A 19,759-nucleotide genomic window follows, 5' to 3' on the forward strand; every position below is an offset into this window, starting at 1 on the left:
ACCTCAGCAAGGAGCAAGGGGGCACTGAGTTTCCTGCCCTGGGGCTATGACACCACCCAGGAACCCCTGATTTTTCTGTTACTTATGATTGGGGTTTCTCCAAAAAGCAACAGTCTCCTTTGCAAGAAGTGGCCACACCATTATCAAGCGGTGGACAGCGTAAGTTTGGGGCTGGGAAGATTCTCTGGGACCACACTGCAGCTCTGCCATTCTTGGGCTGGGTGAGCTGAAGGAGTGCTTTCACCCTCTCCGAGTCTCGGTTTCCTTGTCTATAGGATGGAGTGAGGTGAGTGCCTTCCTCCCAGGGTTGAGGGCTCCAGTGAGGTGGGGCTATAGAGCACTTGGCCTGTACCTGCACATCGTGAGCCCTTGTGAGGTAGAGCACTGTGGAGCTGCCACAGAAGGTGAACCCCAGTACCAGGGGAGATTTCATTTGTCCATCCATGTACCCACCCATTAATCCATCCATCAACCCATCCACCCACTCATCCATCTATCTGTCCATTTGTCCATCCATCCATCCATCCATCCATCTGGTCATCCATTCACCCACCCACCTACCCATCCACTCACTCATCCTTCCCTCCCTCTGTCCATTCATCCAGCCATCCCTTCATCCATTCATCCATCTATCCACCCACCCAACTACCCATCCACTTATCCATTCCTCCATTCATCCACCCACCTATCCATTCACTCACTCACCTATCCATCTGTCCATCCATCCTTTCATCCATCCATTCATCGACCCATCCACACATCCATCCCTCCATTCATCCATGCCTCCATCCATCCACCTATCTATTCACTAACCCATCCATCCATCCATCCATCCATCCATCCATCCATCCATCCATCTCATCCATCCACCCACCCACCGACCCATTCATCCATCCCTCCTTCCCATCCATGCCTCCATTCATCCACCTATCCATTCACTCATCCATCCATCCATCCATCCATCTCATCCCATCCATCCACCTACCCACTGACCCATTCATCCATCCCTCCCTCCCATCCATCCATCCATCCATCCATCCATCCATCCATCCATCCATCTCTCCATTCACCCATTCATCCATCCATCCACCCATCCATCCATCCACCCATCTTCCCATTCACCCATTCATCCATCCATCCACCCATCCATCCATCCATCCACTTACCTGCCCATCCATCCATCCTTCCATCCATCCATCTTATCCATCCACCCACCCATTCATCCATCCCTCCCTGACCCATTCATCCATCCCTCCCTTCCATCCATCCCTCCATTCACCCATCCATCCATCCATCCATCCATCCATCCATCCATCCATCCACTCATTTATCCATCCATTCATCCATCCACCCACCCATTCATCCATCTATTCATCCATCCATTCATCCATCCACCCATCCACTGACCCATTCATCCATCCTTCCCTCCCTCCCTCTTATCCATCCATCCTTTCATTCACCCATTCATCCATCCATCCACTCACCCACCCATTCATCTATCCATCTAACTATCTCTCTCTCCCTCCCTCCCTCTCCCCCCTTCGTTCGTCCACTCATTCACCCAGTCAACCACCCATTCATCCACTCATTTACCCACTCATTTATCCATCCATCCATCCATCCATCCATCCATCCATCCATCCATCCATCCATCTCATCCATCCATCTACCATCCACCTACCCACTGACCCATTCATCCATCCCTCCCTCCTTCCCATCCATCCATCCTTCCATTCACCCATTCATCCATCCATCCACTCACCCACCCATCCATCCATCCCTCCCTTACCCATTCATCCATCCCTCCCTCCCATCCATCCACCCCTCCATTCACCCATCCATCCATTCATCTATCCATCCATCCATCCATCCATCCATCCATCCACCCACCCACCCACCCACCCATTCACCCATCCATCCATCCATCCACCCACTCACCTACTGACCCATTCATCCATTCATCCACCCACCCACCCATTCATCTATCCATCTAACCATCCCTCCTTCCCTTCCTCCCTCCCCCCTCCATTCATCCACTCATTCATCCAACCAACCACCCATTCATCCATCCATCCACTCATTTACCCACTCATTTATTGATCCATCCATCCATCCATCCATCCATCCATCCATCCATCCATCTATCCATCCATCCATCCATCCCATCCATCTACCTACTGACCCATTCATTCCCCTTCCTGCCTCCCAACCATCCATCCATCCATCCACCCACCCACCCGCCCGCCCAAAAAGTTATTGAGTGCATCTGCTGTGAGGGTGACCATGGGGAACCCACATGGGCTGCTGCCCTTGAGGCAATCGGAGGAGGACAGCCAGAAAGGTCACACAGTGTGGCCAGGGTGGTGAGGACAGTGTTCAGTATGAGGATGTGACACCTGGACCAAGTATTGAGGGGCAAGTGCCCCAAGGTGTCTGAACTCCTGAAGCACAGCTCTCCACCTGATTGCCCTGGTCCTGGGCTGCCCTTTCTTCAATGGAGCCTGCCCAGTGCCTGCCCGCCCATCGGAGGCCTGGCCTTGTTGAGGCCTCTCTCGATCCCTCACCTGAGAACAAACACCTCTGTATGCTCACTTGCTTACCCTCCACCCCTCACACAGAAGTGGCACCTACATCCCCCCTTTCACCCCTGCAGTCCTTGGGAGGTGACGTGCACACCTCCAGGTGTCTCAGAACCTTTGGAGGCCCAGAAAGTGGCCGTGCTTGGGGGTCTGAGTCTGCCCTGTCTTTCAAGGCCCTGCACTGATTGTGTCAGGGCCCCCTGCCTCGCCAGGGTCACATTTGAGAAATCCCTTCACAGCAGCATCCAGCCCAGTGCCATGCCAAAGACTGGAGCCACAGCCAGACAGGCCGACTCACACAGCCACCGTTTGAGCGACCGGGACAGGTGCAGGGGACGCACCTGCTGTCTTCGGCTCCCCCAGCAGCATAGGGTTCTCTCTTCTGGCCTCCCTCCCCAGCCTCCTCTTCCTCTTCCCCTTCCTCCTCCTCCTTTCCCTTCTCCCTCTTCCTCCAGTGGCTCTGACCCCTGCATGGCTACCCCTCACTGGGCTTCCTGGTGACTCAGGTTTGTGGATACACAGCAGGAGGGCTGTCACTTCAGGTGCCCTGTGACGTCTGTGCTGCCTCCTCCCTACAGTCACTACTGCAAATTCCGTGCAGCCCTTGGCAACAGTGTCTTGTCAGGGTAAACACAGTGGGCGTGGGCGGACAGGGGAGAGGTTTTGGGGACCAGGATGCTGTCTGTGTGGGAGGCTGTACTCCACGCGGCCTCTGGCTCTGAGGCCCAGCCGGGGCCTGAGGCTGGGAGCTGACACGGGGCTGGGGCTGTCGGCTCCTGGCTGGACCGTGTCTGGCCCTCCGTTTGGTGGGTGATCATTCCCACCACTGCCCTCACGTCCTTGTCACAGAAAGCAGAATCGACAAGCATTTTCCTTGGAGTGGTCAAAGCCCCCACTCTCTCCCTCCACTGGGGCCCCTCGAACCCCATGGGAAAGCCACAGGGTGGCGATGGGGTCCCAGGGCAGTACGGCTGCCCACTCTCCCACTCTGCACTTGCTGGAGGCCGACATTTCAGTAACCAGCAATGGGGGCCACATTTGGACCCATATAGGACATGGGAAGAGAGTGGCTGCAGAGCTGCTGACCTGCCCGGTCCCCATCACCTCCACAACCCCGGTAGATGCTGCGAATCTGGCAGTGGGGACCAGCTGAGGCTTGGAGGCAAAGAGGTCGGGGACACTCTCGCTTTGGGGGTGCCGGTGACTCCACAGTCACCCTGGCCTGATGGAGCCCTCACCGTCTTCCCCAGAACAGCTCCCTCTCACCATTAGGAATGGGGTTCAGCTCTCTGCACCCTGCCCCATGCAGGGCTGCCTGTGCGCTCAGACAGGGCTCCTCCCTGGGACCTTGTCACGGGCCAAGACGGGTGTTAGGGTCAGACCCCCGAGCCTGGGCACCACCACTGCCTGCCCAGAGGGGACACAGGGTCAGATCCAGGGGACCCACCTCAGGCTTCAGGGCCGGAGGGGCTGTGCTGGGCAGCTTGTGCTCGGCTAGGATTCCTGCAATCCCCCCAGGGCAGGGGGAGCCTGGCCTGGAAAATCTCTGCCCCGAAGGCCCCCTGGAGCATGTCAGGGTCGGGGGTCTGCAGTTGGGGCTGTCCTTGGGTTTCCCCAGGGCTCAGTGCCAGTGGGTGGAGGCCCACACCGGGAAGTGAACAATGGTCCCCTCTGGCCTGGCCCAGCTGGGTCCGGTTTCCTAATCCCTGGTCCTCCTGGCCCGGGCCACACACACAGCTTCCTCCACGTGCCCAGGTCCTAGCAGGGAGTGCAGACCCTGGGGCCTGGTGCTGGCAGGCACCACAGGAGGGCAGGAGGGGTTTCGTCCCAGGCCCCAGGTCCGGGCAGCAGGTCAACCAGGGAAAGAGCCTTGGTGCCTTGGGCCCCGAGTCTCCAAACTGTCAGGGTGAGTCCCCTCCCCACTGCCATCATGCTGCTGGCATGTCCCCCTCCCCTTGGGCCAAAGCTGCGAACTCAACTCAGGGCCCATCTATATTTTCAGGACGAGAAAATTGTAGAGAGAGGGGAGGGCCCCCAGACCTCAGTTTACCCACTGGCGACAAAGGGGAGCCCGCCTGTGCCCTCCCGGGCTGGGGCAAGCAGTGGTGGGCCCAGTGGTCTTGTGGCTTGGGGTCGGTATGAGTTCTGGTTCTCCAGGCTTTTCCAGACAACTGCTGGGCTTGGTGGGCGAGACCGAGGCTCATCAGAGGCCCAGCCTCAGGGGCAGGACCCCCACCCTGAGTGAGAGGTGGCTCGGGGGAGCCTGGGCAGGCTATCACCTCCTCAGCTCTCAGGCCCGAGGTCCTCATGTAGTCTCCGGGAGAAGGGGCAGATGGCCACTTCCGGCCACCAGTCAGCTCCCTGTGTGCCTCATTCTGTAACACGTCCCCTGGCTGGGCAGGTGCTCCCCGAGTTCTAATCACATGTAATTTCAGAGAAGGAATTTCCCAGCCTGGGAAAAGGATGGGCTTAGAGGGTGGTTGGGGCCTGGGGCCTCTGACACTGCTCCGTGAGCCTGGCCAAGAGTCCCATGCAAGTCAGTGGCCTCCCTGCACCCCGAAGGATCCCACATCCTCCCTGCCTTCGGGGAGGCCCCTTTCTGGAGTCAGGCCTGGAAACGGGTTGGTCCTCCCAGGGTAACATGAGCCTGATCAGGCCTGGGGACCCGTTCAGCGGGGGCCTGGGGGCCCGTGGGGGGCTACGGAGCCTGACTGGACATGCTTCTGGCAGGACGCCCCTCCCCCGGCCACCCTGGGCTGTCCCGCTAGTAGCTGGACGTGTTCCCTGGGTGTGTGCTGGCACTCAGGCCACAGGCCTGCCGCATCCTGAAGAAGGCTGTGTTTACCCAGGGAGCCATAAAGAGATGACCTCTGATAACCTGAATCAATATTTCCCCACTGGGGCTCGGGCCCCTGCAGCTGTCTTCTTGATCATCTGGCAAATGCCACACCCACCCCTTGACCCTCCCCTGCCTTCCTGCCCCCGTGCCAGGACATATAAGGACCAGACCCCTGCCCCCGGGCGCAACCCACACTGCCCTGCCAGCCACCATGGGGCTGCCACTAGCCCCTCTGGCGGCTGTCTGCCTGGCCCTGTCTGTGGCAGGGGGCTCGGAGCTCCAGACAGGTGAGAGAGCAGACACAGGGGTCTGGGGCCTGGCAGAGTGTCCTGGGGGCAGGGCCAGGCGGGCAGGCGAGTGGCATCTGGGAGGAGGAGGTGGTCCCCGTGTGCATCCTAGCAGCATGGGTGGCTCTGCTGAGGCTCCTGGCCTGGGTTGGTCCCCTGCAGTCCCTGGCCCTGCTGACTTTCAAGGGGCTGGAAGGATGGGGTTCCCCTGCCATTCCTCTGGGGTTGACTGACCGATGACAGTGTGGGTCTTGGGGCCAGCACCAGGTGGAAACAGCAGCCCAGGCCCCAGTGAACTGCGTCATTGTCCATAGGGGAGGAAGGGGCGGCCAGGACCCCACCAGAAAGCCTCATTCTCAGGTGGCAGAGACCATTGAAGAGTTGGGGCAGCACAGCCCTTGCTGGGAAGTGGGGTGCCCAGAACCTCCTCTCCTACACCCCGCTGGGCACCCGGCCACACTCCTCACCAGGCTGGGCGTAGAAGCCCTGAGACCGCTGTGGTGGGGTGACCAAAGACCAGCAGAGGGTCCGTGGATAGGAAGCTTTCCCAGCCAGGGGCCCTGCGCTGGGCTGGAAGCTGCTTCCAGGTGCTTCCACAGGGCCCCCCTCTTGAGGGTAGCCCGGGCAGCCTTCCCCCACCGGGGCCACTCACCCCTCATTCACTGCTGTTCCCTCAGAGGGCAGAACCCGAAACCATGGCCACAATGTCTGCAGCACCTGGGGCGACTTCCACTACAAGACCTTCGACGGGGACATCTTCCGCTTCCCCGGCCTCTGCGACTACAACTTCGCCTCCGATTGCCGAGGCTCCTACAAGGAATTTGCCGTGCACCTAAAGCGGGGCCCGGGCCAGGCTGGGGCCCCCGCCGGGGTTGAGTCCATTCTGCTGACCATCAAGGATGACACCATCTACCTCACCCGCCACCTGGCTGTGCTGAACGGGGCCATGTGAGTGTGGTCGGTGGCACCCCTTCCACATCCTAGCAAAGGGGGCTGATGGTTCCTAAAGGGGTCTTCCTTGTAGCCCTAGGAGACCCCTTCTGCCCTGGCACACAGCTCAGGAGAACAGCCTTGAGGTTTGGGTTCAGGTCACTAATTCATTCAACAAACACTGACGAGCCCCCACCGTTCCCCCCATAGGCGAGGGGTTTCAGTTACCCCTTTGCCTGTGTCCCTGACGGCCCTCCCCTCGGAGCCCACCAGGCTCGGGACAGCCTTGGCACCCCTGGAGGCTGCCTGTTTCTGTTTCTGGTCCTGTGCATGGAGTGGCTGTGTGTGTGCGCCCACCCCAGGCTAGAGTTACAGAAGTTGGTGCAGGGGGGCTGTGGGAGCCCCTTCCCCACTCCCAGCTATTGTTCCCCTATTGTCTCCAGAACAATGAGGCCCTGTAAGTGCATTCCTGTCTAGCGGGTTCCCCACCTGCAGGACCTGCCCCTCTTTTGCCTGGGGATTCAGTTTCCTGCAAGGGGCTCCAGCACAGGCACGGGCAGGCGGGTGGGTAGAGGCCCTCAGGTGTGGGCGGGCGGGTGGGTAAAGGCCCTCAGGGGTGGGCACGGGTGGGTGGGTAGAGGCCCTTGGGGACCGAGGCACAGAGGCTGGGGTGAGTGCCTCTACCTGGCCCAGCAAGGGGCATTGGCAGGAGGTGGTGTAGGGCCCCTGATAGCCTCAGGGGCAGTCTGGTGGGGGTTTGGGGCCCCATGGGGTGATGTTCCACCAAGCAGGGGGCCTGGAAGGAGGCTGGGCAGCCTGGCCCTCCCTCTTCTCCCAACCTGGTGCCCTCAGGGCCTCTGAGAGGGGACCCTGCCCAGGACCGTGCCCCGAGGGGGGAATGGAGAGGAGGGCGTGCAGGCAGGAGGTGGCTCTGCTGGGGAAGCCCGGCCAGAGACGGACAGGTGCTTTTCGGCCACCGCCCATGTCCCTCCACCCCAGAGGATGGCCAAGTTGGTGGCCCCAGGGCAGGAGCTGGGCCTGGCAGAGCCACCTCCACCACCCCAGGTGCCCAGCTTCAGTCCCCTTTGGGCGGCGGGGTCCCAGGAGGACAAGCTGGGGCGCAGGTGCCTGGGTGGTGGACCCAAGAGTGACCCTGACGTGCCCCCGCCAGGGTCAGCACCCCACACTACAGCCCCGGGCTGCTCATCGAGAAGAGTGACGCCTACACCAAAGTCTACTCCCGCGCCGGCCTCACCCTCCTGTGGAACCGGGAGGACGCCCTCATGGTGCTCAGGGTTCCCCGGGCTCCTGGGGCTGGTCAGGCCTCTGGGTGGACCCCAAGGGAGGGCAGGGAGGGCAGTGCTCGGACCCCTCACCGAGAGGGCAGGGGTGGGGCAGGGCCTTGGCAGCGCGGGGCATCGGTGCTGGACTTGGGGGGCAGCAGCAGAAGCCGGCCTGGCCCTGACCCCCCAGGCCTCACCCTCCCCCCAAACACACCCAGCTTCTCAGGGACCTGCCCTGCCAGGCCGCTCCCTGGCTGCTGACCCCAGCCTTCCTGCCCCACCTTTCTGGGCTCAAACAAGCCTTGAGTCTTGGGGGTTCCTGGTGGCTGCCCTGGAGGCTGTGGGCGGGGCGAGAGGTCAGCTCACCTGCTCCCTCCCCCAACAGCTGGAGCTGGACAGTAAGTTCCGGAACCACACCTGTGGCCTCTGTGGGGACTACAACGGCCTACAGAGCTATTCAGAATTCCTCTCTGACGGTGAGGCCCGGAGGGCTTGGTGGGGGCAGGGTGGGCTATGGGCCCCCAGGTGCCCCAGCTGAAGGACCATGTGTCCCCAGGTGTGTTCTTCAGTCCCCTGGAGTTCGGGAACATGCAGAAGATCAACCAGCCCGATGTGGTGTGTGAGGACCCCGAGGAGACGGTGGCCCTCGCATCCTGCTCCGAGCACGTGAGTCCCCTCATTCTGGGGGGGGGGTCCTGGCGGAGCTGGCCTCTGAGCAGCATGCCCACCCTGCGTCTGTCCCCAGCGCGCCGAGTGTGAGAGGCTGCTGACCGCCGAGGCCTTCGCGGACTGCCAGGACCTGGTGCCGCTGGAGCCGTATCTGCGCGCCTGCCAGCAGGACCGCTGCCGGTGCCCGGGCGGTGACACCTGCATCTGCAGCACTGTGGCCGAGTTCTCCCGCCAGTGCTCCCATGCCGGCGGCCAGCCCGGGAACTGGAGGACTGCCACATTCTGCCGTAAGCCCCAGCACCCTGTAGGCAGGGGACCCCACGCTGGTGCTTTCCCCAGGCCCGGTTGGGAGTTGTGTCCGTGCCGGGCGCTGGGAGCCAGGGGGGACATTCACCGTGCCGGGCACCGGGAGCCACGGGGGACGCTCACTGCGGGCTGAGAGCCCTTCTCGGTGCACTTCGGCGTGGAGCGGCTGCTGTGCCCCAGCCTCACCCTCACTGTGTGGCCTCTGTGGTTCCAGCCAAGACCTGCCCCGGGAACCTGGTGTACCTGGAGAGTGGCTCGCCCTGCATGGACACCTGCTCACACCTGGAGGTGAGCAGCCTGTGCGAGGAGCACCACATGGACGGCTGTTTCTGCCCGGAAGGTGCGTGTGGAGGAGGGCCCTGCCCTGGCACTGCCCGCTGAACGAGAGGCCTGCAGTTCTGGCCTCGGGTTCTCGCCTGCGCTGAGGGGACGGCTCCGCTAGGTGGTGGGGGCAGTGGCAGCACAGAAGTGCTTCTCCCTCCACCCGATACCAGGGGCAGGTCCAGGGAGAAGGGGCCTCGGTGTGAGGCCCTTCCCAAAGGGTGGCTTCAGGGAGGCTGAGAAGGGGGCTGCCTTCCTGGTCATCACCCTGGGGATAGACTTCCCCCTGCCTGGCCCCTGACCCGGAGCCTGGAGGCCTTTGGGAGGAGCTCGATTGTCAGGGGCAGGAAGGTGGCCTGGAGGCTGGGCGCCCATGGCCAGACCCCAACCCAGGGACCAGGTGGGGACCACAGGCGTCGGCGCAGGGGACCAGTGGTGGCTGCGGGTGGGAGGCCTGGCTGGGGTGACGTCACCTCCCTGGCTGTCCCAGGCACCGTGTATGACGACATCGGGGGCAGCGGCTGCATTCCTGTGAGCCAGTGCCACTGCAGGCTGCACGAACACCTGTACACACCGGGTCAGGAGATCACCAATGGCTGCGAGCAGTGGTGAGTCCTGGGGCCAGGGCTGGGTGCGGCAGAGGCTGGGGCAGCTGAGCCCTGACCCTGTGCCCCACTGCCCAACAGTGTCTGTAACGCTGGCCGCTGGGTGTGCAAAGACCTGCCCTGCCCTGGCACCTGCGCCCTGGAAGGCGGCTCCCACATCACCACCTTCGATGGGAAGATGTACACCTTCCATGGGGACTGCTACTACGTCCTGGCCAAGGTAGGCTGCCCAGGGTCAGGGGTATGGGGCAGAGCTGGGGCTGGCATCCAGGCCCTTGGCCGTCCAGGGGTGGGTGGGCTGGCTGTCCCTGAAGCAGAGGGTGCCCGTGGGCTGTCCTGGGGCAGGTGACCGTGCTTCTGCTCTCTGGCTGGAGGATAAGAAGCGGGCCTTCCTTTCTAAGCCACTGACGGGTCCTAGGGTGCAGGGTGCAGCCCGTCCCGGCCCTCAGCTGCTGCTCTGCCTCTTGCCCCATCACAGGGTGACCACAACGATTCCTACGCTCTCCTGGGCGAGCTGGCCCCCTGCGGCTCCACGGACAAGCAGACCTGTCTGAAGACGGTGGTGCTGCTGGCCGACAAGAAGAAGAATGTGAGTGGTGCCGCCCCCTCCTTCTGGAGCCCCAGGTGCCCCAACGGGGGCCCTTCTCAGCCCTGAGCAACCTCGGCCTTTCCCGCAGGTGGTCATCTTCAAGTCTGATGGCAGCGTGCTGCTCAACGAGCTGCAGGTGAACCTGCCCCACGTGACCGGTGAGTTCTGCCCCAGGGAGGGGCCCAGGCCCTTCAAGCTCCGCTGGGCCTGCAGTGATTCGGACAGTCCAGCTGTCTCGGACCCAGGAGGCTGGGTGGAAAGGTTCCATGGGAGGAGGGTCCCTGCAGCACCCGGCAGGCTCTCTCCTGGGTCCTCTGCTGGAGGGGGCGGTGGGAGGGTGACATCCTCCTGCTGCTCACCTGGGCCAGGCAGGCCCTGGGAGCCCCGCCCCTCGCTGTGCCCCTTACCGTGTCCCTCACCGTGCCCCTGCCTGCAGCGAGCTTCTCCGTCTTCCGCCCGTCTTCCTACCACATCATCGTGAGCATGGCCAGTGGCCTCCGGCTGCAGGTGCAGCTGGCCCCAGTCATGCAACTCTTCCTGACGCTGGACCAGGCCTCCCAGGGGCAGGTGCAGGGTAAGTGGCCCCACTGGGATTGCCCCAACAAAGGCCCACAGGGGGACCTGCTAGCCCCAGACCCTTCCCAACCCTGTCCTGGCCCCTCAGGCCTCTGTGGGAACTTCAACGGCCTGGAAGGTGATGACTTCAAGACGGCCAGTGGGCTGGTGGAGGCCACGGGGGCCGGCTTTGCCAACACCTGGAAGGCACAGTCAAGCTGCCATGACAAGCTGGACTGGCTGGACGATCCCTGCTCCCTGAACATCGAGAGTGGTGAGGCTCGGCAACACGGGCGCCCCCACCCAGCCTGCCTGGGGGACCCGGCCCATGGCCTGGAAGGGCAGATGGGGCTCCCAGCAGGACACGTGGGTGGTGAGGGGCAGAAGTTAGGTGGCTCTCCTCCAGGGGCAGCCCAGCACCAGCTGCTTCCTGCTGTGGCTAGTTTACGGCGGCCATGGTGGCAGCCTGCCAGGTGACCCGGAAGAGGGCCTGGGCTGGTCCCTACCTGCCTCATCACATCCGGGATGCTGGGCCCTTGGGGGTGAGAGACGGGAGGTGGTGGGTGCCCTGCCCGGGTCTCTATCCAGCCTGGAGCTGCCTGGAAATTTGACTCAGGGGGAGGAAGGGGCCTGGGTATGGGTGCACAGAAGGAACCATATCTGGGGCCTAGGCAGCCGGGCAGCAGGGCCCAGGGGATCTCATGGGGGTCCCAGGCCCCACTGAAGTTCTGATCCCCTACTCCCCAGCCAACTATGCCGAGCACTGGTGCTCCCTCCTGAAGAAGACAGAGACCCTCTTTGGCAGGTGCCACTCGGTCGTGGACCCCGCTGAGTATTACAAGGTGGGTGGGACCCACACCCCCAGGCCCCCATGCCATAGAGGTGGACTCAGGGCACTCCCAGGCCCCCATGCCACCTGTGACGTGGACTCAATGCACCCGGCCGGGCCCACTGGTTGCTGCATGTGCATGTGAGCTTGCGTCTGTGAGCGCCGGGCCATGTTCTGCCTCCCTGTCTCACTGCCCACCCACCTTGTTCTGTCGCCCAGAGGTGCAAATATGACACGTGCAACTGCCAGAACAACGAGGACTGCCTGTGCGCCGCCCTGTCCTCCTACGCGCGCGCCTGTGCTGCCAAGGGGGTCATGCTGTGGGGCTGGCGGGACCGTGTCTGCAGTGAGTGCCGTCCCTGTGGGCTGCCTCCTGGGGATGGGGTCCACGCTTTGAGCTCCTGGGACGGGGCTGGGGGCCCTGAGCACGGGTGGTCCAGGGAGAGGAGTCGGCCCTCTGAGGCCACGGACCAGGCTCCAGCTTCATCGGCCAGCGGTCGATGGAAACCAGCTCCTCCTACAGCAAGGGGCGGTCACATAGCAGGGGCGGAACCTGGGGCCGGCCTGGAGCTGTGGTGGAGTGTGGAAGTGGGTCCCAGAGTGCACTCCCTGGTCCCCTGGCCGCCCTGGGGATGGGAGCTGGGCGTCTGGCTCCTCCTGCCCCTCACGCCACCCCATGGTCCTCTGCAGACAAGGATGTGGGCTCCTGCCCCAGCTCTCAGGTTTTCCTGTACAACCTGACCACCTGCCAGCAGACCTGCCGCTCCCTCTCTGAGGCCGACAGCCACTGTCTCGAGGGCTTTGCGCCTGTGGACGGCTGCGGCTGCCCTGACCACACCTTCCTGGACGAGAAGGGCCGCTGCGTGCCCCTGGCCAAGTGCTCCTGCTACCACCGCGGCCTCTACCTGGAGGCGGGGGATGTGGTCGTCAGGCAGGAAGAACGATGGTGGGTACCTGCTCGGGTGTCAGGTGTGGCGTGGGGGTGGGGGAGCTCCTTCTGGACCTGCCCCAAGCGGAGACCTGGGAGACTTTACCTGGGGAAGCTGAGACACCCAAGACTGAGGGGTGCCTGGGGTGGGGGGCGCTGACAGTCACCAGGCTCACATCTGTCCCGGGGAAGCTGTGGGCTGTCTGTGGCCGTCTTGCGTGGGCCCCACTCATCCCCGGCCTTTTCCACAGTGTATGCCGGGACGGGAGGCTGCACTGTAGGCAGATCCATCTGATCGGCCAGAGTAAGTGGCACCGCCCCGGTCACCCCTCCCCACCTGCCCTGGCCACTGTCCCCAGCCACCTCTCCTCGCCTGCCCTGGACACTTCTCCCCGGCCACCTCTCCCTGCCTGCCCCGGCCACCTCTCCCCAGCCATCCCTCCCCGCCTGCCCCAGCCACCTCTCCCTGGCCACCCCTCCCCGCCTGCCCTGGCCACTCTCCCCAGCCACCCCTCCCCACCTGCCCTGGCCACTCTCCCCAGCCACCCCTCCCCGCCTGCCCTGGCCACTGTCCCCGGTCACCCCTCCCCGCCTGCCCTGGCCACTGTCCCCAGCCACCTCTCCTCGCCTGCCCTGGACACTTCTCCCCGGCCACCTCTCCCTGCCTGCCCCGGCCACCTCTCCCCAGCCACCCCTCCCCGCCTGCCCTGGCCACCCTCCCTGACCAGCCCTCCCCAGCCTGCCTGAGACCCCCAGTTTCAGCTGGAGCTGCGGCCCCTCCGTCCCACAGGCTGCACAGCCCCAAAGATCCACGTGGACTGCAGCAACCTGACCGCAATGGCCATCTGGAAGCCCCGAGCCCTCAGCTGTCAGACGCTGGCCGCCGGCTATGTGCGTGCTGGGGGTGCTGCTGTGGGCGGGCAGGGATTCCTGGCTGACTGAGCCTGGCTCCTGTACTGTGCCCCCTGCCAGGGTCTGGGTGCTGAGTCCTGAGGACACAGGACCTGTCGATGCTGTCCCTGTCCCTGGGAGGGAAGTGGCAGCCTGTGAACCACTGGGGCACAGGGGCCAGTGTAGGGCCCTCAGCCAGCAGCCCTTACCGTCTCCCTGCCCTGTGGCGGGTCTGAGGGGAGGGAGGCCTGAGCCCAGGCTAGGGGGAGTGGTGGGAGGTCTGGGATGTGACAGAGACTGCATGGTCAGGCCTTTCCTGGCTGCGTATCCAATCCTGATGGGCTACAGGTGGGCTGCAGCCTCACCTGTCCACCCCTGAACCCCACTCTCTGGCTGTCTCCAGTACCACACAGAGTGTGTCAGTGGCTGTGTGTGCCCCGATGGGCTGATGGACGACGGCCGGGGCGGCTGTGTGGTGGAGAAGGAATGCCCTTGCATCCATAACAAGGACCTATATTCCCCCGGAGCCAAGATCAAGGTGGACTGCAATACCTGGTAAGCTGGCCTGGCCTGGCCTGTCCCGGCTGCCTTCCAGGCCCCACGTTCTCTGCAGGGGTGACCACTGGAGAGCGGGCCAAGGGGCAGGTGCTTCTCCTGGGGGGGTCCGCCTGGGTCTTGCGAGATCCTGTGGCAGACCCTGTCCCATGGGCAGGATGGTCTCTCATGTCAGCTGCTGGTCTTGAAGCCATAGAAGGGACATTTGGAGCCACTTTTGGAGCCTGCAGGTGTTCTGTGTGGGAGACACAGGGAGCTGTCTGCAAGGTGTCCAGGGTCTCCTCCAGGCACCCATGAGCGGGTCCTGGGTCCCTTCAGGCTCCTCTCCTGTCCTCCTCAGCACCTGCCAGAGAGGACGCTGGGTATGCACCCAGGCTTTGTGCCATGGCACCTGCTCCATTTACGGGAGCGGCCACTACATCACCTTTGATGGGAAGTACTACGACTTTGACGGACACTGCTCCTATGTGGCTGTTCAGGTATGGTCACGGGCACTGCCTGGCTGGGCTGCTTGTGGTCAGGGACCCTCTGCCTGCCCCGAGCCCAGTGCTCAGCTCCCTGGGAAACCCTGAGACTTGGGAAGGCCGGCCTTTCCTCAGCCCCAGACCCACACCCGCACTGGCAGGAGGATTCGGTCTTCTAGCCAGGGCTGGGTGGGGGTGGTAAAACCCCTCTGCACTGCCCAGTTCTGTGGTTCTCCTCTGGGTCCTCCCTCCTCTGGGTCCTCCTCTGGGTCCTCCTCTGTGGTCTTCCTCCAGGTCCTCCTCTGGGTCCTCCTTTGGGTTCTCCTCTGGGTCCTCCCTCTTGTGGGTCCTCCTCTGGGTCCTCCTCTGGGTGTACAGGGCGGGTGGGGTTGACCCCCCAGCCATGGGGACCGAGGGCACCTGTATGGGGAGCTGAGTAAGGGCCAGGGCTAGGCCGCTGCCCACGAGGCTCTCCAGATCCAAATCCCATAGCCCTTTGAGGCACTGTGATCCCCAGGGACAGGGTACGGGCCTGCAGCTGGGTCAGGTCCTCGGATGGGCAGGGCCAGGGCCTGGTTTGTCTGCTCAGTGGCTTTGGCCCCGCCAACTGGGGCGGGTGTGCCCTGGGACACCTGGGGCCCAGCTGTCCTGGCTGACCTTGCCCTCCTGGCCCCCAGGACTACTGCGGCCAGAACTCCTCACTGGGCTCATTCAGCATCATTACCGAGAACGTCCCCTGTGGCACGACGGGCGTCACCTGTTCCAAGGCCATCAAGATCTTCATTGGGGTGAGTGCTGCTGGCCCCGGGAATGTGTGAGCCCTGCGGGACCCTCAGACCAACCAGTGACTGGGCCTCTCCTCCGGGCAGAGCACGGAGCTGAAGTTGGAAGACAAGCACCGTGTGGTGATTCAGCGCGACGAGGGTCACCATGTGACCTACACCACGCGGGAGGTCGGCCAGTACCTGGTGGTGGAGTCCAGCACGGGCATCATTGTCATCTGGGACAAGAGGACCACCGTGTTCATCAAGCTGGCTCCCTCCTACAAGGTGGGCTACCTCCCTGCCTGCCCTGCCCTCTCCTGTCCTCTCCTGGCCAGCCCCCCACCCCCTGCCCTGGTGTTTTCGGGACAAGCCCCTGCCCTCCCTCCAGCCCCTTTTCGGAGCCCCCGGGGTGCTTGTCTCTTGCAGGGCACCGTGTGTGGCCTGTGCGGGAACTTTGATGACCACTCCAACAACGACTTCACCAGACGGGACCACATGGTGGTGAGCAGCGGGCTGGACTTCGGGAACAGCTGGAAGGAGGCCCCCACCTGCCCGGACGTGAGCACCAACCCCGAGCCCTGCAGCCTGAACCCGCACCGCCGCTCCTGGGCCGAGAAGCAGTGCAGCATCCTCAAAAGCGATGTGTTCAGCATCTGCCATGGCAAGGTGGGCTGGCCAGGCCACTGCGGGGCAACTAGGCAGAGCAGGGCTGTGGGTGGGCGGTGGCTGTGGGCGGGGCCACGGGCGGGGCAACTAGGCAGAGCAGGGCTGTGGGTGGGCGGTGGCTGTGGGCGGGGCCACGGGCGGGGCAACTAGGCAGAGCAGGACTGTAGGTGGGCGGTGACTGTGGGTGGGGACATGGGCGGGGCAACTAGGCAGAGCCGGGCTGTAGGTGGGCGGTGATTGTGGGCAGGGCCATGGGCGGGGCCGACTGTAGGCAGAACAGGGCTGCAGGTGGGCGGTGACTGTGGGCGGGGCCACGGGCGGGGCAACTAGGCAGAGCAGGACTGTAGGTGGGCGGTGACTGTGGGCAGGGCCTTGGGCGGGGCTAACTAGGCAGAGCAGGGCTGTAGGTGGGCAGTTATTGTGGGCAGGGCCATGGGCGGGGCCGACTGTAGGCAGAGCAGGGCTGTAGGTGGGCGGTGACTGTGGGCGGGGCCATGGGCGGGGCAACTAGGTAGACCAGGGCTGCAGGTGGGTTGCAGCTGTGGGTGGGGCCGACTAGGCATTGCAGGGCTATGGGCTGACTGTGGACGTGGTTAGGGTGCCGTAGAGCATGCTAATGATCAGGGCGTGGCCACAGCAGGGTGAGGTCTTGGGTGCTCTTGGGGCTGGGGGCTTCTCCACACGCTCCTCCACACCTTCAGGAGTCGCCCTGCTGCGTCACCATACAGCACTTGTCTTCCAGCTTTGACTCTGGCCGCTGCATCCTTTGGTCACGTGACCATATAATCAGCCTCCCCTCTGAGACCCTGGGCTGGACCCCCAGCCTCCCTCTGCCTCCCCAGGCTCAGATATTCACCTGGAGGGAGAAAGGACATGTGCCCCCCATGCCCACACATCCCCAGCTACAGGCAGCTAGGGAGGACGGGTTCCAGGATGGCCATGTTACAGCGGAGGACGGGTTCTAGGATGGCCATGTTACAGCTGAGGATGCAGAGGGCTGGGTGATGGGTCCGCACAGCCACGGCGGGACAGGCGTCTCTGGACCCTCTCCCCAAGGTTGGCCCTGCTGGGGCCCTGGCTGGCTGGTGCTGGGTGACGTGCCCTGTCCCAGGAGCAGGGCTGGCCTCTGGGTCCTGAGCTCCAGGGCACCGGGGAAGTCCTGGCCCCATGAAGGCAGCACGGGCCCAGGACAGACCAGGGTGTTCTCCCCAGGTGGACCCCAAGCCCTTCTACGAGGCCTGCGTGCATGACTCGTGCTCCTGTGACACGGGTGGGGACTGCGAGTGCTTCTGCTCTGCCGTGGCCTCCTATGCCCAGGAGTGTACCAAAGAGGGCGCCTGCGTGTTCTGGAGGACGCCAGACCTGTGCCGTAAGAGCCCGCCCGAACTGGACCCAGGGCCAGGAGGGGGATTGGAGGTGCTGTATTGCGGGCCGGGGCGGCACTCCTTGCCCATCCAGGTGACGGGCGTGCATCACCCCCCCTTTCCCCGACTTCTCCAGTGCCCTTCTTTGGGGCCCTATGGGACCTGGGTTGGCAGAGCAAGCTTGATACATCTGCGCCCCAGCCCCCCACCCCAGATTCACCCTCACCCCGGCCCACGCCTGAGCGAGCCCTCCTGCGTCTGACCCTGGCCCTGTCTCCCCCAAGCCGTATTCTGCGACTACTACAACCCTCCACATGAGTGTGAGTGGCACTATGAGCCGTGTGGGAACCGGAGCTTCGAGACCTGCAGGACCATCAACGGCATCCACTCCAACATCTCCGTGTCCTACCTGGAGGGTGAGCAGGGTGGGGCGGGCCTCAGCAGGGGTGACGGCTGAGGGGCCTGGAGGGTGAACCGGGCGGCCCTCGGGAGAGTCAACAGCCAATGGGCCTGGCTGTGTGGGGCTGAAGGCTGATGTTGTCTGGAGACTCATGGAGACACCCGGAGGGAGGCCTGACCCTCAGGGCACCCACACCCCAGGGTGGCCAGGCTCCTCTTGCTGCAGGGTCAGGAGGGAAGCAGGCTGGCATGAAAACTGGGAGTGGCAGGGGTGGGAGGTGCTGAGGTTTGTACAGAGCAGGGCGGGTTGGGGAGCATTTCAGGCACAGGTCAGGGGAGGCCCCTCTGGGTGTTGGCGTCTGAGCTGAGAACCAGTGACGTGAAGGAGGGACTGGTAGGAAGTTTGGGAGGGAGTATCCCGCCATGGGAGAGGAACATGGGTCTTGGGACTCAGGGCTGCTCAGGGGCCCGATTAGACTGGGCAGGGCTCCTCAGCGGGCATCGTTCAGAGCCCAGTGGGGTGGGGAGATCCAGGCCCTGCCTTTCCAGTCCCTGGCGTTCCCAGAGGGGCATCCTCTGGAGAAAGACCTGCTGGGGTAGGGATGGTGGGTGGGGTGTGGTGGATTGTGGTGGTCCCAACCCCATGCCCTGTGTCCACCAGGCTGCTATCCCCGGTGCCCCAAGGACAGGCCCATCTATGACGAGGACGGGAAGAAGTGTGTCACTGCAGACAAGTGTGGCTGCTACATCGAGGACACCCACTACCCACCTGGAGTGTCGGTTCCCACTGAGGAGATCTGCAAGTCTTGGTATCTAAGCCCACGTGGCAGGGGACCTGGAGGAGCTGCACATATGGGCACATGAGTACACACACATGTGTGAGCACACAGTGAACACAATACATGGACACACAGCCATTCCACATGGGTGCACATGCACACAAATGCACACAGCATACCACGTGCACACACAGTCACATGCACAATGCACACATGCACCCATGAATGGACGCTGACACACAGGCACACTCAGTCACACATGCACACAGTGCACACATGTGTACATGTCTAGATACAGATACCCGGGCACACACACAGTCACACATGCACACATGCATGGACACAGACTTGCAGGCACACGGTCACATGTACACACATGCACACATGCACAGACACGCAGGCACACACAGTCACACTTGCACATAGTGCACACATGTACACATGCCTGGAAACAGATACCCAGGTACACAATCACACATGAGCACACACAGTCATACATGAACATAGGCACACATACATACACTCAGTCACACCATGCACACGTGTACACACAGTCACAGATGCACACATGCTTGGACACAGACATGCAGGTACACAGTCACATGAACACACAAGCACGCATGCACAGACACATGCAGGCACACACAGTCACACTTGCACATAGTGCACACATGCATGGACACTGACACGCAGGCACAGTCACACATGCACACATGCTCACATGCATGGACAGTGACACGTACACACAGTCACACATGCACACATGCACTCAGTCACACATGCACACATGCCTAGACACAGATACCCAGGCAGACACGGTTACACAGTCACACATGCACGCATGCATGGACGCAGACACGCAGGCACACACGGTCACGCGGTCATACAAAGCACCACATGCACACAGTGCACACATGCACACATGCAAAGATACAGACACCCAGGCACACACTCAGTTACACAGTCACACAGGCACACATGCATGGACACAGAGGCACACACAGTCACACAGTCATGCATGCACACAGGAGCCAGGCCACAGAGGCACCAGTCCCTCACTGGGGTGGGGGGTCTTCTGTTCTCATACCGTCCTCTGGGTCTGGCTTTTTCCTTCCTCTCCTCACCCCTGCTCTGTTCCCACAGTTAGAACCCAATGG

At 62.8% G+C, this 19,759-nt stretch overlaps 1 protein-coding gene across 1 annotated transcript in view; it reads left to right on the forward strand.

Moving 5' to 3' along the window:
• Positions 1–5,629: 5,629 nt before the first annotated feature.
• The window catches only part of MUC2 (mucin 2, oligomeric mucus/gel-forming), a 36,155-nt gene continuing 22,025 nt past the window's right edge, over positions 5,630–19,759 (forward strand). The window contains exons 1-25 of the mRNA XM_073022674.1: positions 5,630–5,705; positions 6,383–6,653; positions 7,807–7,921; positions 8,304–8,394; positions 8,475–8,584; positions 8,664–8,874; positions 9,108–9,233; positions 9,705–9,822; positions 9,901–10,039; positions 10,298–10,408; positions 10,497–10,566; positions 10,845–10,982; positions 11,073–11,237; positions 11,711–11,805; positions 12,012–12,138; positions 12,483–12,738; positions 12,972–13,024; positions 13,511–13,611; positions 14,015–14,166; positions 14,507–14,645; positions 15,308–15,418; positions 15,500–15,679; positions 15,821–16,060; positions 17,273–17,429; positions 18,485–18,632. Of these exons, the coding sequence (XP_072878775.1) occupies positions 5,630–5,705; positions 6,383–6,653; positions 7,807–7,921; positions 8,304–8,394; positions 8,475–8,584; positions 8,664–8,874; positions 9,108–9,233; positions 9,705–9,822; positions 9,901–10,039; positions 10,298–10,408; positions 10,497–10,566; positions 10,845–10,982; positions 11,073–11,237; positions 11,711–11,805; positions 12,012–12,138; positions 12,483–12,738; positions 12,972–13,024; positions 13,511–13,611; positions 14,015–14,166; positions 14,507–14,645; positions 15,308–15,418; positions 15,500–15,679; positions 15,821–16,060; positions 17,273–17,429; positions 18,485–18,632 (3,500 nt within the window). The remainder of the gene's footprint in view (positions 5,706–6,382; positions 6,654–7,806; positions 7,922–8,303; positions 8,395–8,474; positions 8,585–8,663; positions 8,875–9,107; positions 9,234–9,704; positions 9,823–9,900; positions 10,040–10,297; positions 10,409–10,496; positions 10,567–10,844; positions 10,983–11,072; positions 11,238–11,710; positions 11,806–12,011; positions 12,139–12,482; positions 12,739–12,971; positions 13,025–13,510; positions 13,612–14,014; positions 14,167–14,506; positions 14,646–15,307; positions 15,419–15,499; positions 15,680–15,820; positions 16,061–17,272; positions 17,430–18,484; positions 18,633–19,759) is intronic.

The sequence above is a fragment of the Chlorocebus sabaeus genome, chromosome 1 (assembly GCF_047675955.1).
Source record: "Chlorocebus sabaeus isolate Y175 chromosome 1, mChlSab1.0.hap1, whole genome shotgun sequence".
Lineage (NCBI taxonomy): Eukaryota > Metazoa > Chordata > Mammalia > Primates > Cercopithecidae > Chlorocebus > Chlorocebus sabaeus.